The sequence below is a fragment of the Rhinichthys klamathensis genome, unplaced genomic scaffold (assembly GCF_029890125.1).
Source record: "Rhinichthys klamathensis goyatoka isolate OS25496 unplaced genomic scaffold, OSU_Roscu_1.1 h1tg000616l_1, whole genome shotgun sequence".
Lineage (NCBI taxonomy): Eukaryota > Metazoa > Chordata > Actinopteri > Cypriniformes > Leuciscidae > Rhinichthys > Rhinichthys klamathensis.
Window position 1 is genome coordinate 489,892 of NW_026607068.1, and position 12,031 is coordinate 501,922.

The following is a 12,031-nucleotide window of genomic DNA, read 5'->3' on the forward strand; positions in this document are numbered from 1 at the left end:
ATGAGGTATGGACAGGTGAAGGAGCCCCGGGAGGTATGAGGTATGGACAGGTGAAGGACCCCCGGGAGGTATGAGGTATTGACAGGTGAAGAACCCCCGGGAGGTATGAGGTATGAACAGGTGAAGGACCCCCGGGAGGTATGAGGTATGGACAGGTGAAGGACCCCCGGGTGACGTGACAATTTAGTCTTCCTGGCAGAACTTAAGGTAAAGCTTTAATTTCCATTGTAAAAAATCATTAGTTATCTATTTAGTTCATTTATCTATACAGCCGCTCTGGAGAAAACAGTGATGTCATCGTCCAGCTCAGTTCAGTTCTCATATAATGGTGTCATTGCAGGCAGATCAATATTATTTTTAAATATTAAGTGACAAATAAGGGCAAACTACAGCTACAGGTTTCAGAAAAATGAAAAAGCTCACAGGAGAAAAAAAATCATACATTGTCTGCAAAATAATCATTTCTTAATATTTCATTGTCCTCTCTTGTTTTTTCACGTGTTCATAATTTATATGTATGAAAGGCTGGCTAAAAATTATGTCTGTACAATTTGGAATGTTTTATACACAACTACACAATACGCTTACAAAATATTTAACACATTTTTAATACTATTTGAATTAAGGGTGAATCTGACAAATTTCCTTCAATACTAATTTGTGATAATTTTGCACAATGCAAAGCAATTAAAAAAAATACATTTAAATATTAAAGTTTCAGTGTCTTAATTAAATTATTTTATTATAATTACATTAAATAACTGGTGTCATGCTGCTGTGACCTCACCCTTGCAGGCTCTCTATTGGCTGATTCAGAGGGTGAGGGCGGCCATTTTACGTTGACATCATTGTAGTCCTTAGTTTGCAGCACTTAAGTCCCACTTCAGTCAGCACTTAAGAATCAGTCTTATACTTAACTGAAAGTTGGTTTTAGCTGCTTTATAAACGTATCCTACTCTTAGAGACGTCCTACTTTTTACTAAGTATTTTTTTGACACTTAAGTCAAAGCTTAAGACTATTCTTAAGAGCATTTCTTAGAAGTTTTATACATACGGGCCCAGGGCCCGTATTCATAAAGAATCTTAATGCAAAGAGTAGCTCCTAGTGACAAAATTCTAAGAAAATTCTTAGAAATGTGGGCGTTTACTCTTAAAATTAAAGAAAAAATCCTAGTAAAGAAAAAAGTAATTCAGAAAGCATCTTAACCCTTAAAAGAGGTCTTAAGGTCAAAATTGTTAGGAGTACGGATGAGGACTTTTAAGAGGCTTAAGAGTTTCTTTAGCAGAGGAGAAAATGACAGAACGATGAAGAGGGAGAAGAAATGCCCCTGAGGCAGGAATGCCATAACGCCAGAAATGAAAGTAATCACTACATTAAGATATTTGGCAAATGGGAAAATGCAATAAAGCAGCAGTGATTTGGGTCTGTCACAACCTTCTGTAAGCAGCAGTGATCACACAAACATTACAGCACTTTCAGAACCTCTTAGTGTGTCACAGTTCATTTAGTTTCCACTGGACATTCCCACCTTGCAGGCTCAAAAAAACTGCAGTTATGAATAGCAGGCTTCCCTAGTGCGCATAAGCAGGGGAATGAACCGTTAATAATGTGCGCTATAAGCTCCCACATCCGCTTCTCGCTCCATGCTGTGACACCCGCACCCCAATTTTCCTTTAATGATGGCCTAGTGTTCATCCACTAACTGGGCTAACAGTAAACACGGTTCTTCTGACCAGTCGGGCTTTCTCGTCTTTTAATCCATGTTTGCTATATTAAAACAAACATTCAAACCACCACTTAAATAGACAGCAATCAGTGTAATTGGAAAGAGTGGAACAATTTTTATCATTCTAAGCCAATCAAATACCTTATAGGAAATTAACAGCAAGGTAAAAAAAAAAGGATTTATATACATAAATATAATGTGCGTGTGTGTGTGTGAGTAAACTCTATACTTAAAATGGCTTTTTTTTCCTTCTTGGACAACCAACCAATCACAGTCTTCAAAAGATTGTGTCATACATAGCAACGGGGTCAGCCCCGCCTCCTCACTAAGATGAGAGTTTTTGTCTTTTCCTTACTCAGAGTTGCTCTCAGATCGTTCCCGAATCGCTCTTAAGCTAAGACTCCTACGTAAAAGTTTTTAAGCTAAATTAAGAGTTTTCTGAGAGGATTCTTAGAATCTTTATGAATACGGGCCCAGGTCTATAAAGTGACAGCAGCCTAATATACCAGCTGCCAAATTAGGAGGTAATATTAAAAATATATATATGTCAGTTTTTCCCTATGGTATCGATGTCAAAATTGTGGCCAGTGAAAATGCTGAGTGCCTAGTAACTTTGGAAAACCAAAAAGTGAATGTCAAGCCCTGTATATACACAATATGTATATAAATATTACTAGTATTTTTTTTCAGAAATATTACATCTCTGCTTTTTTGATATTCTGTGGTTGCTATAATATTCTGAGTGGTTTTTAGCATGTTGCTATATGGTTACTGGGCTGTACTGAGTGGTTGCTGTTTGGCCTAATTCAAAAGACTCCAACCATTAGTCTATATGATATTCTGGTCCCTCGATGGGACATTTTCACATAATCCAACTGAATTTTTAAAGGAATATTCCAGGAATGTCAATTTATATATATATATATATATATATATATATATATACACACTCACCTAAAGGATTATTAGGAACACCATACTAATACTGTGTTTGACCCCCTTTCGCTTTCAGAACTGCCTTAATTCTACGTGGCATTGATTCAACAAGGTGCTGAAAGCATTCTTTAGAAATGTTGGCCCATATTGATAGGATAGCATCTTGCAGTTGATGGAGATTTGTCGGATGCACATCCAGGGCACGAAGCTCCCGTTCCACCACATCCCAAAGATGCTCTATTGGGTTGAGATCTGGTGACTGTGGGGGCCATTTTAGTACAGTGAACTCATTGTCATGTTCAAGAAACCAATTTGAAATGATTCGAGCTTTGTGACATGGTGCATTATCCTGCTGGAAATAGCCATCAGAGGATGGGTACATGGTGGCCATAAAGGGATGGACATGGTCAGAAACAATGCTCAGGTAGGCCGTGGCATTTAAACAATGCCCAATTGGCACTAAGGGGCCTAAAGTGTGCCAAGAATACATCCCCCACACCATTACACCACCACCACCAGCCTGCACAGTGGTAACAAGGCATGATGGATCCATGTTCTCATTCTGTTTACGCCAAATTCTGACTCTACCATCTGAATGTCTCAACAGAAATCGAGACTCATCAGACCAGGCAACATTTTTCCAGTCTTCAACTGTCCAATTTTGGTGAGCTCTTGCAAATTGTAGCCTCTTTTTCCTATTTGTAGTGGAGATGAGTGGTACCCGGTGGGGTTTTCTGCTGTTGTAGCCCATCCGCCTCAAGGTTGTGCGTGTTGTGGCTTCACAAATGCTTTGCTGCATACCTCGGTTGTAACGAGTGGTTATTTCAGTCAAAGTTGCTCTTCTATCAGCTTGAATCAGTCGGCCCATTCTCCTCTGACCTCTAGCATCAACAAGGCATTTTCGCCCACAGGACTGCCACATACTGGATGTTTTTCCCTTTTCACACCATTCTTTGTAAACCCTAGAAATGGTTGTGCATGAAAATCCCAGTAACTGAGCAGATTGTGAAATACTCAGACCGGCCCGTCTGGCACCAACAACCATGCCACGCTCAAAATTGCTTAAATCACCTTTCTTTCCCATTCTGACATTCAGTTTGGAGTTCAGGAGATTGTCTTGACCAGGACCACACCCCTAAATGCATTGAAGCAACTGCCATGTGGTTGGTTGATTAGATAATTGCATTAATGAGAAATTGAACAGGTGTTCCTAATAATCCTTTAGGTGAGTGTATATATATGTATACACACACAAAGAGGAGGAACCTGCGGGCTGTACACTCTGCACACCTGAATATATGCAGATAAAATCACATATGCATGATGATGAGCAATTTCAGTGTCATAAAATGTTTATCCTCAAATTGTCCTATCAATAAATATAATTTATCAGCATGATAACCAAAGCTACTACTACTGTCCTGATATTTGCATCTTTAACCTGACAAACATGCTTGGAAATAGACAAATGATCAAGATTTAAAACTGTGAATACATGCAGGGTACTTTTGTAATATGATGAATAATAATAATTCATCATTCATCATTATTATTAAGTAATATGATGAATAATAAACTGTTGACGCAACATAAAAAAATATGCCAGGTTCACTTTGCCATCACAAGCTTGCTTAGCCTAGGCACAAGAGTCCATAAGTACTTCACACAATTAAATTTCCATTATAACGATTAGGTTGACATGGACAAATGTCCTGAAACCAAACTGAATAAAAAAGTTAAAATAATACTACTAATAAAAACAGAATCAAGCTTTTGGAAAGAGGAGGTACATACCGACCAGCGATTGGTCATGTTGTGGTTGGTGTGGGGGCGAAACTCTTACCTGCGACATTAATAAATAATTGACTTCTACAGAGTATCAATAGTTAGTGCCATCCTGAACGTCACACAAACATGCCAAAGCACCATAACGACAGTTTGTTTACATAATTAAAGTTACCTTAAAAATAAAACTATTAATTGTTTGTTACAATTATTAGAAATTACATAAACAACAATGCGTGTAGCAACCACTTCTTTTTATTTCAAATAATACATACTCGTACATATATTATGGCCACACATTTTAATTAATCTAATGAAACGATAAAAAAGTAAATAAAAGTCAATTGTAAAGTCAAGTAAATAATTTTCAATATTTATACTATATATACAGAAACCCTCCACCTTTACCATCTCTGCTCTGTGTAAAAGTTGATTTTGAACAACTGATCTGCAAACAATTTCCTCACCAAAACACTTTTTTTTTTACCAACTGGTCACAGATCAGCAGCCAACTTTAACTTCTCTCTTGGTTGCTTTCATCTTAAAGAGTTGTTTTACACCCATCCTCATTCGGTTCTGAAGCCAACTTGAACAAATCTCTATTTCAACTTTCAACTGCAGTTTTGGGATTTCCATTGAGTGGTGAAGGATTCTGGAGCATCAGAATGGCAGCTATGTGGGAACTGGATCTGTTCGGCACAGGCTTTCAGATTGTGCACTTGTTGCTCTATGTGGGAGCGAATCTCTTAGCTTGTGCCCTCACGCGCTTTTCGTAGTCCATCCTGTTTTGACTGCAGGAGAATGAGAGAGAGATAAGATCAATAATGTGGGCTTGGCATCGGTTGACAGTACAATCTAATATTAAAAGGTGCACGTGATGTTTGGCTGAACTTTACCAGTATGTCGTATATGCCTCTGCCTGTGCTGGGTCCTGAATGTTGGGCTCATTAAGAAGTTCCTGGATGCCCAACAAAATCTACACAGCCACAACAACACAATGACATACAAAAGCTCACTGCTTATTGGCCCAAAAGGTTTGTTCAAATGATTTATGACCTTATGAGCAACAATGATTTCAAAGTATTTTAATCATAATTAGGTGTACACAACCATCAGACTGATCTCATGAAATGGCGTATGTATGACACGCCAATTCGTATTTCCATTTTTGGCGTGCTATCAACACGCATAATCGCTTTTCAGCGTGTTTATCAACGCAGTTGACTTAACGTTACATTACTGAATATATAAATATATGACCTACCCCAACCCCGTCCCTAAACCTACCCGTCACTGGGGTTAATACCATTTATGAGTCTTCCCCAACCATCCTAGGAAAAAAAATATCGCTCCCCAGAATGTAGATCTACATTTTGCTTTGTTTCGCTCGGACATTTAACGGCGTAGACATACACGCAAAAGATGACGGTTCGTTTCGGCGTGGACATACACGCGGATAGCTCAAAATGCGTATAGATAACACGCCACTTGACTTGAAAGTGGCGTGTATGTTTACGCAAAGTCATGATGCCATGTTGCAACCATTCAAAAAGTTTGGGGTCTGCAAGTTTAAAAAAAAAAAAGATAATACTTTAATTCACCTATAATTCATTAAATTGATCAAAAGTGACAGTAAAGACATTTATAATGTTACAAAAGATGTCTATTTATTTTGAACTTTCTATTCATCAACGAATCCTGAAAAAAATGGATCACGGTTTCCACAAAAATATGAAGCAGCACAACTGTTTTCAACATTGATAATAATAATAAATGTTTCTTGACCAGCAAACCATCATATTAGAATGATTTCTGAAGGATCATGTGAAACTGAAGACTGGAGTAATGATGCTGAAAATTCAGATTTGTCATTACAGGAATAAACTACATTTTAAAATAAATTACCATAGAAAACAATGCCTTTAATTTTTTACAGAGCCTTAAACCTTTGAACGGTAGTGTATAACTGCACAAATTGTGTTTGTGTGTGTATTTATACATACTTGTTTGATGGTGATGGCTGGTCTCCAATCCTTCTCTTCCTCCAGTATGGACAGACACACTGTACCTGAAGGATAGACGTTTGGGTGGAAGATCGGAGGTTCAAACTTGCCTGAGAACAAAATGAACACGTCAGGTTTGTTTCCACAATACATATTGTTTTAAAGCAGCTTAACAACGGTCTTTAGGTGCTAATGAAGAGCTTTACATTAAATATGCAAACGGTATAATCAGGGTTCAGCAAATAAAACACCTGTAAAAGGTGTGGTGACAATGACAATAATAACAAGCAATATAAAAACAAATGTTTAGAGTATAACATCTCTTATAGAGGAGAAAACTCACATTTGGGTGGTGAAGATGGATAGTCATCCTTAAACAACATTCTCAGTTTGTACAAACCTCCCTCCCAAAGAGTCTACAGGACACATATCGACAGATTTTAAAACTCTGGTAAATTAAAACTGGTTCACAGTTCAAACATGATATTTGACATGAGTCTCTGAATTAGTCCAAGACACCATAGATTTCCATTTGTATGTAGGCATGTCATATAGGCTAGGTGTTAAGAACCGCCTTAAAACTGTAATATGCATAATTCAAGCAAAAGAGACCGATAATAAAAATAAAATAAGGTAATAATAGCCTACTACAAAAACACTCACAAACATATTTTAAAATTAATATTTACTTATTTTTATTATTCATTTTCTCTCTCTCTCTATATACACACAACCTAGACAAATTATGTATGTACACAAAAGACATGACAGATCTGCAAGTATACCCACCCATCTAATATGTTCAGATACAATTATGCAAGGGAATGTAAATGAGAAAAGGAGTAGGATATGTTAAACAAATATACACAAATGTACACGTGTACAAATGTTAAATATAAGTATAAAAATTACCCTTGACAAATACTCCGATTGAGGCTTAATCTAGAACTCTATGGTCCGGTTTCACAGACAGGGCTTAGATTAAACCAGGATTAGGCCTTAGTTCAATTAGGGCATTTAAGTAACTTTAAGAAATGACGTGTTTAAAATTTTAAGATATGTCCGATCAAGTTACTTTCAGTTAAAACAGCTCAAACATGCATTTTAGTCTGGAATTAGACTTAAGCCTTGTCTGTGAAACCGGAGGTTAGTAAATTGATCTAAACCTTAATTAAGACAGGGATTTGTTTGAGAAGGATGATGGTCGATTTGGAAACTAACCCCCTTTTTTCCTGGTATCGCACACTCCCAATTCATGAGATTCATGGTGCCATCTGGGTTCTTGGTTGGTACAGCCACAAAACCCTACAGAGAAACAATAAAAGGTAACACAGCTCAAATTATAGATATGAATTAGATATATTTTTCAAGTTCTGCACATTTGATCTTGTGTATTTGTGAGTCCCTTACAAAAGGATGATCTTTCCTCCAGGCTTTGCGCTCCTGTGACAGTCTACTCAAAGCAATTCCAGACATGACTCAACAGCGCCACCCTGCGGGCAGAAAAACACATCATCAAACGTGTCGTCGGTGCATCCGTAAAGACATAAATACACATTATAGATGAGCTTATAAGAATATAATGTCTAAAGATACATCACATGAAGTTTTAAGTTGAACCACTTTCAATTTTGTGAGCGCAACTACTTTGCAACACTAATATATCATCATTAGCATCATACGCCACTAGCTGTCAACAATTACAGTCGCTGGCTTACCTTAAACAAATGTTTTAAAATACCTTTCCAGCCAATACCAAACGGTTTTAGTCAATGGTTTTAGCGAACTCCAAAACAAAATCTCGAAATGTTAAAACGATACAAAGGTGTAGGGAAGATACCTCGCGACCACTTAGTGCTCACGACTCGACCTAGCGCTTGATCATCAACTGTTTGATTTTGAGTATTAAAATATCCACATGAATTTACCAAACTAATCGTATAATAGATTTAAAATTACATCTAGCTTTTGTCTAAAATGTCGGGAAAATAGACAAACAACGTTAAGTCATGAAGACAGTGGAATGGAGAGCAGCGTCTGTTTGTTTTCATTCGCAGGACCATCAGGCAATAATAGAGGCGACTATGGATACGTCCATTAAAAATGTGGCACGAGGAGTAGAAAGACCAAAATTTGACAATCCATGCGGGAGATCTACATTGATTTATCTTTATGTGTAAGCTGACATAATTCATCAGTGATTGCAATATGTTAAAATGCCCCTTATGCGTGTGTTGTTGAAACTATTTGTTTTAAACACTGGCACACAAGACATGAGATATTTGTGTATATTGCATTTATTAGATACACAACTTGGTTAGGTCACTAATTATAGTTTGCTTATTTTTTTTTAAATTAAGAGTAAAATAGTAAAATCACATTTCTATTGCATAAAAATTCTATTTGGCATAATTAAACATTAATTTCCCCTCAAATAGGCTATCGGGTGTGCATTATTTTAAATGCACAATAATTACATTATATTTATATAAAAAATATCCTTTTAACAACATTTAGATTTTTTTTATCTGATTACATTCTAGAGGTTTTTTCTGAAATACTGAATGTTTCTGTATTCTTTCTGACAGCTGAATTGAGCTATGAATTCTTGTAACTCTCTTTCTAGATTTATATAACTGTTATTTTAACCAGAAAAAAAGCTTAATAGCCTAATTGTGCAATCATTTCAGATCAAAATGAGGCTTCTTGTGATTCCATTAGTCATCAGTTCTTTATTCCGAAGAAACGGTGTCGTACGGGTCTAAGAAACCATCATGGCTGCTGTTTTCCTTTTCCCTCAGAGATCACATGTTCAGGTGCTGCCTTGGTGAACCACTCGGACCACGCTCCATCGTACAGACAGACCCCCGGGTGGCCGCACAGGTGAGCGGCGAGGGCAATGTGACAGGCTGTCACACCTGAGCCACAGGTGACCCAGAAGGGCTTCTGCATGTCAACTCCTGCCTGCTGGAAGAGCTTGGTGAGTTCCTCCACAGGATGTTCTAGACCTGATGTCGAGTCCATGAAGCTGGGAAAAGGCATGTTGATCGATCCAGGAATATGACCAGGCTCTGTGTCTAAGATATAAAACAGAGAAATGTAGAGAAATAAGACAATGGCACTTTGGTATTTTTGATAAACAACTAAATGAATCTGTTATGTCTATAAATAAATCTTTGATTATTGTACCTTGTGTTATGTTCTATAAGAGTACTTAAAACATAACTTAGAAGTCCATATGAATGTGGTCACAAAATGCATGCAATTAAATATACAAAAGCTAGAAAAAGTGATTTAAATAGTTTTAGATTAAGTATGGCACTGTATGACTTATACTGTATTACTGTGGAGAATTATACACTATAACAATAGTTGAAATTGATAATAGAAAAGTGGTAATGTGCATTCATAGACTGATAGCATCTTTCTTCATTTTCTTAACTCCATTCTTCAGAGAAAACGTGTACCATAAAAGATAAGCCAAAATATACATTTGTAATGTCACACACACACAGTAAAACATTGGATATTGTAAAAACATTGGATATTGTAGTTTACCTTATGATGTAAAAGAGTAGTTCACAAAAAAAAAAATCCATTTGAATGTATAAGGGAAAGTGCTTTGAATGATTACCTTTTTTTAAAGAAATATTCCATGTGGTCACAAAAATGAATTTATAATAATTATACAAATGTTAGAAAATGTTGCTTAAAATAGTTAATATTTGTCTCGTTTTCCACTGCAAATATATAAACATTCTTAAATCAAGATATTACTTGAAATATCGAAATTGTATGTCTTTTTTTTCTTCTCAAGTAAATATTTAATAATGTTTAGATATTTGCACTAGGAAAAAAAAGTGTGTGACAGGTCACAATCCATACTTACTTGCCCTTGGCTCTGGTTCAACCCCACGAAATCTTCCATTGGCTCTGGCGTCGACTACTTGAAATGCATTGGTTTTAATGTTGTTCAAAACGTCTTCATAAGTTTTGACCCAGGACTTGTTAAAGGACGCTTTGAACTCGGCACGCGCTGGTTTACTATATTGCTCGGTAACGGGATGACCCTCCCTTAACCAGTTCTTTAACCCACCGTTCAAAACCGACACGGAATTGTGTCCAAACACCCTAAACATCCACCACACCCGTGGTGCAGAGAACAAACCAAAATCGCTGGCATCGTAAACGACGACATGAGTGTTGTTCCCTATTCCCAGATTACCCACATAGTCTGCGAACTCGCCCACGGTAGTAGGCAGCATGTGATCAAACTCGGAGCTTTTGTCACAACACTCGTCGATGTCGAAAAACGAAGCTCCGGGAATGTGAGTTTGTTCAAACTCGGCCCAAGCGTTGCGTTTCGTTTTAGGTAAATACCAAGATGCATCTAATATCCGCAGATTTGGTCCCACTCGGTTGCTTTTGACAGCGTCCGCGAGCCATCGCGCCGCTACGAGAGCTCGAGTTTGAGCAGCCATGTCACTCGCGCGCTCCACTACAGCACTACAACCTCTCGACGGCAGTCTATGCTGCAAATACCGAGCAATGGATTACTGCTCAAATATTACCTCGGTGTGATATTTTGTTGACGGGAAAAGAGGGAATCTAAACAATAAGCTTTTTTTAAAAACTTATTTAACTTAAAATGTACGATCTAATTTAATTTTGTTTTAAGTACGACATACAACATTGCTAATATATGGCAGAGAAATCATTAGCTGAACCGCGAGGGGGTATAGCTCAGTGGTAGAGCATTTGACTGCAGATCAAGAGGTCCCCGGTTCAAATCCGGGTGCCCCCTGGTAAATTTATTGCTTTTTTCCCTGTTTTGTCTTTTAGTATCTTCAGTGATCAATGCGTTCAGTAATTAAATACATTTCAGCCAGATATCATTAGTACAATGGCTAATGTTGTACTTTTGTTTTTGTTGTCTTTCTGTTATGTGTTGTCTTATACATTGAAATGCTATTTAAAAACACTTGCATAGGTATCAGATTTGAGGGGGTTTTTTAAGTTTGAAGGTTTTTTGTTGTTGTTGACTAGTAAGGCATGACTGGATGTGTCAAAAAGTTCACTCCATTCCAAAGATAAATATTCTTCTTTTCTAAGCAGTAAAGAAATGCATAAGAAATACATCAGAAGTACAACAATGTTGGAAAGAATTGAGTGCAAGTGGTGTTTTAATGGATGCGAAGGATTAATAGTGCAAGGTTTCTGAAAGAAATTAACTGAATCACTCGAATGCCTGCACTGTGATGATGAATATATAATATGAAATTAGTTAGCTCTCTGAGTAGAAGAGTGGTAACTGTTACAAATTTCTAACAGACCTGTTTCATTCATTTGGTTTATCTCGGTTTAGCTGTGTCATGTTTTTTGGTTATGCTTACTTGTGATGTTTGTTATGCTTACTAGTACATACATGGTTACTATGTGACTTGTGTGAGTTGGTGAAAGAGGAACTGTTTTCTTTCACTGAGTGTTGTTGTCAGTTTGTGAAAGACTTTATTAGCTTGTCACAAGGTGCAGTTCTGTGGCAGTCATGAGAATATAATTACGTGGTGTTGAAGGTTTTAG

At 37.1% G+C, this 12,031-nt stretch overlaps 2 protein-coding genes and 1 non-coding gene across 3 annotated transcripts; 1 reads left to right on the forward strand and 2 right to left on the reverse strand.

Annotated features, from left to right (window-relative positions):
• Window positions 1–4,937: 4,937 nt before the first annotated feature.
• On the reverse strand, window positions 4,938–8,562 carry LOC130075980 (SUMO-conjugating enzyme UBC9-like). The gene is made up of 7 exons (XM_056240854.1): window positions 8,170–8,562; window positions 7,862–7,944; window positions 7,673–7,756; window positions 6,795–6,867; window positions 6,452–6,561; window positions 5,345–5,424; window positions 4,938–5,239 (listed from the first exon to the last, which is right to left on the reverse strand). Exons 2-7 carry the CDS (start codon window positions 7,925–7,927, stop codon window positions 5,176–5,178), a joined length of 477 nt encoding a protein of 158 aa, XP_056096829.1. The 5' UTR covers window positions 7,928–7,944; window positions 8,170–8,562; the 3' UTR covers window positions 4,938–5,175.
• Window positions 8,563–8,806: 244 nt separating this feature from the next.
• mpst (mercaptopyruvate sulfurtransferase) lies at window positions 8,807–10,971 on the reverse strand. Its single transcript, XM_056240851.1, has 2 exons — window positions 10,341–10,971; window positions 8,807–9,528 (listed from the first exon to the last, which is right to left on the reverse strand). Exons 1-2 carry the CDS (start codon window positions 10,930–10,932, stop codon window positions 9,224–9,226), a joined length of 897 nt encoding a protein of 298 aa, XP_056096826.1. The 5' UTR covers window positions 10,933–10,971; the 3' UTR covers window positions 8,807–9,223.
• Window positions 10,972–11,183: 212 nt separating this feature from the next.
• On the forward strand, window positions 11,184–11,255 carry trnac-gca (transfer RNA cysteine (anticodon GCA)). Its single transcript has one exon. It is a non-coding gene; the product is annotated as a tRNA-Cys (tRNA).
• Window positions 11,256–12,031: the final 776 nt, after the last annotated feature.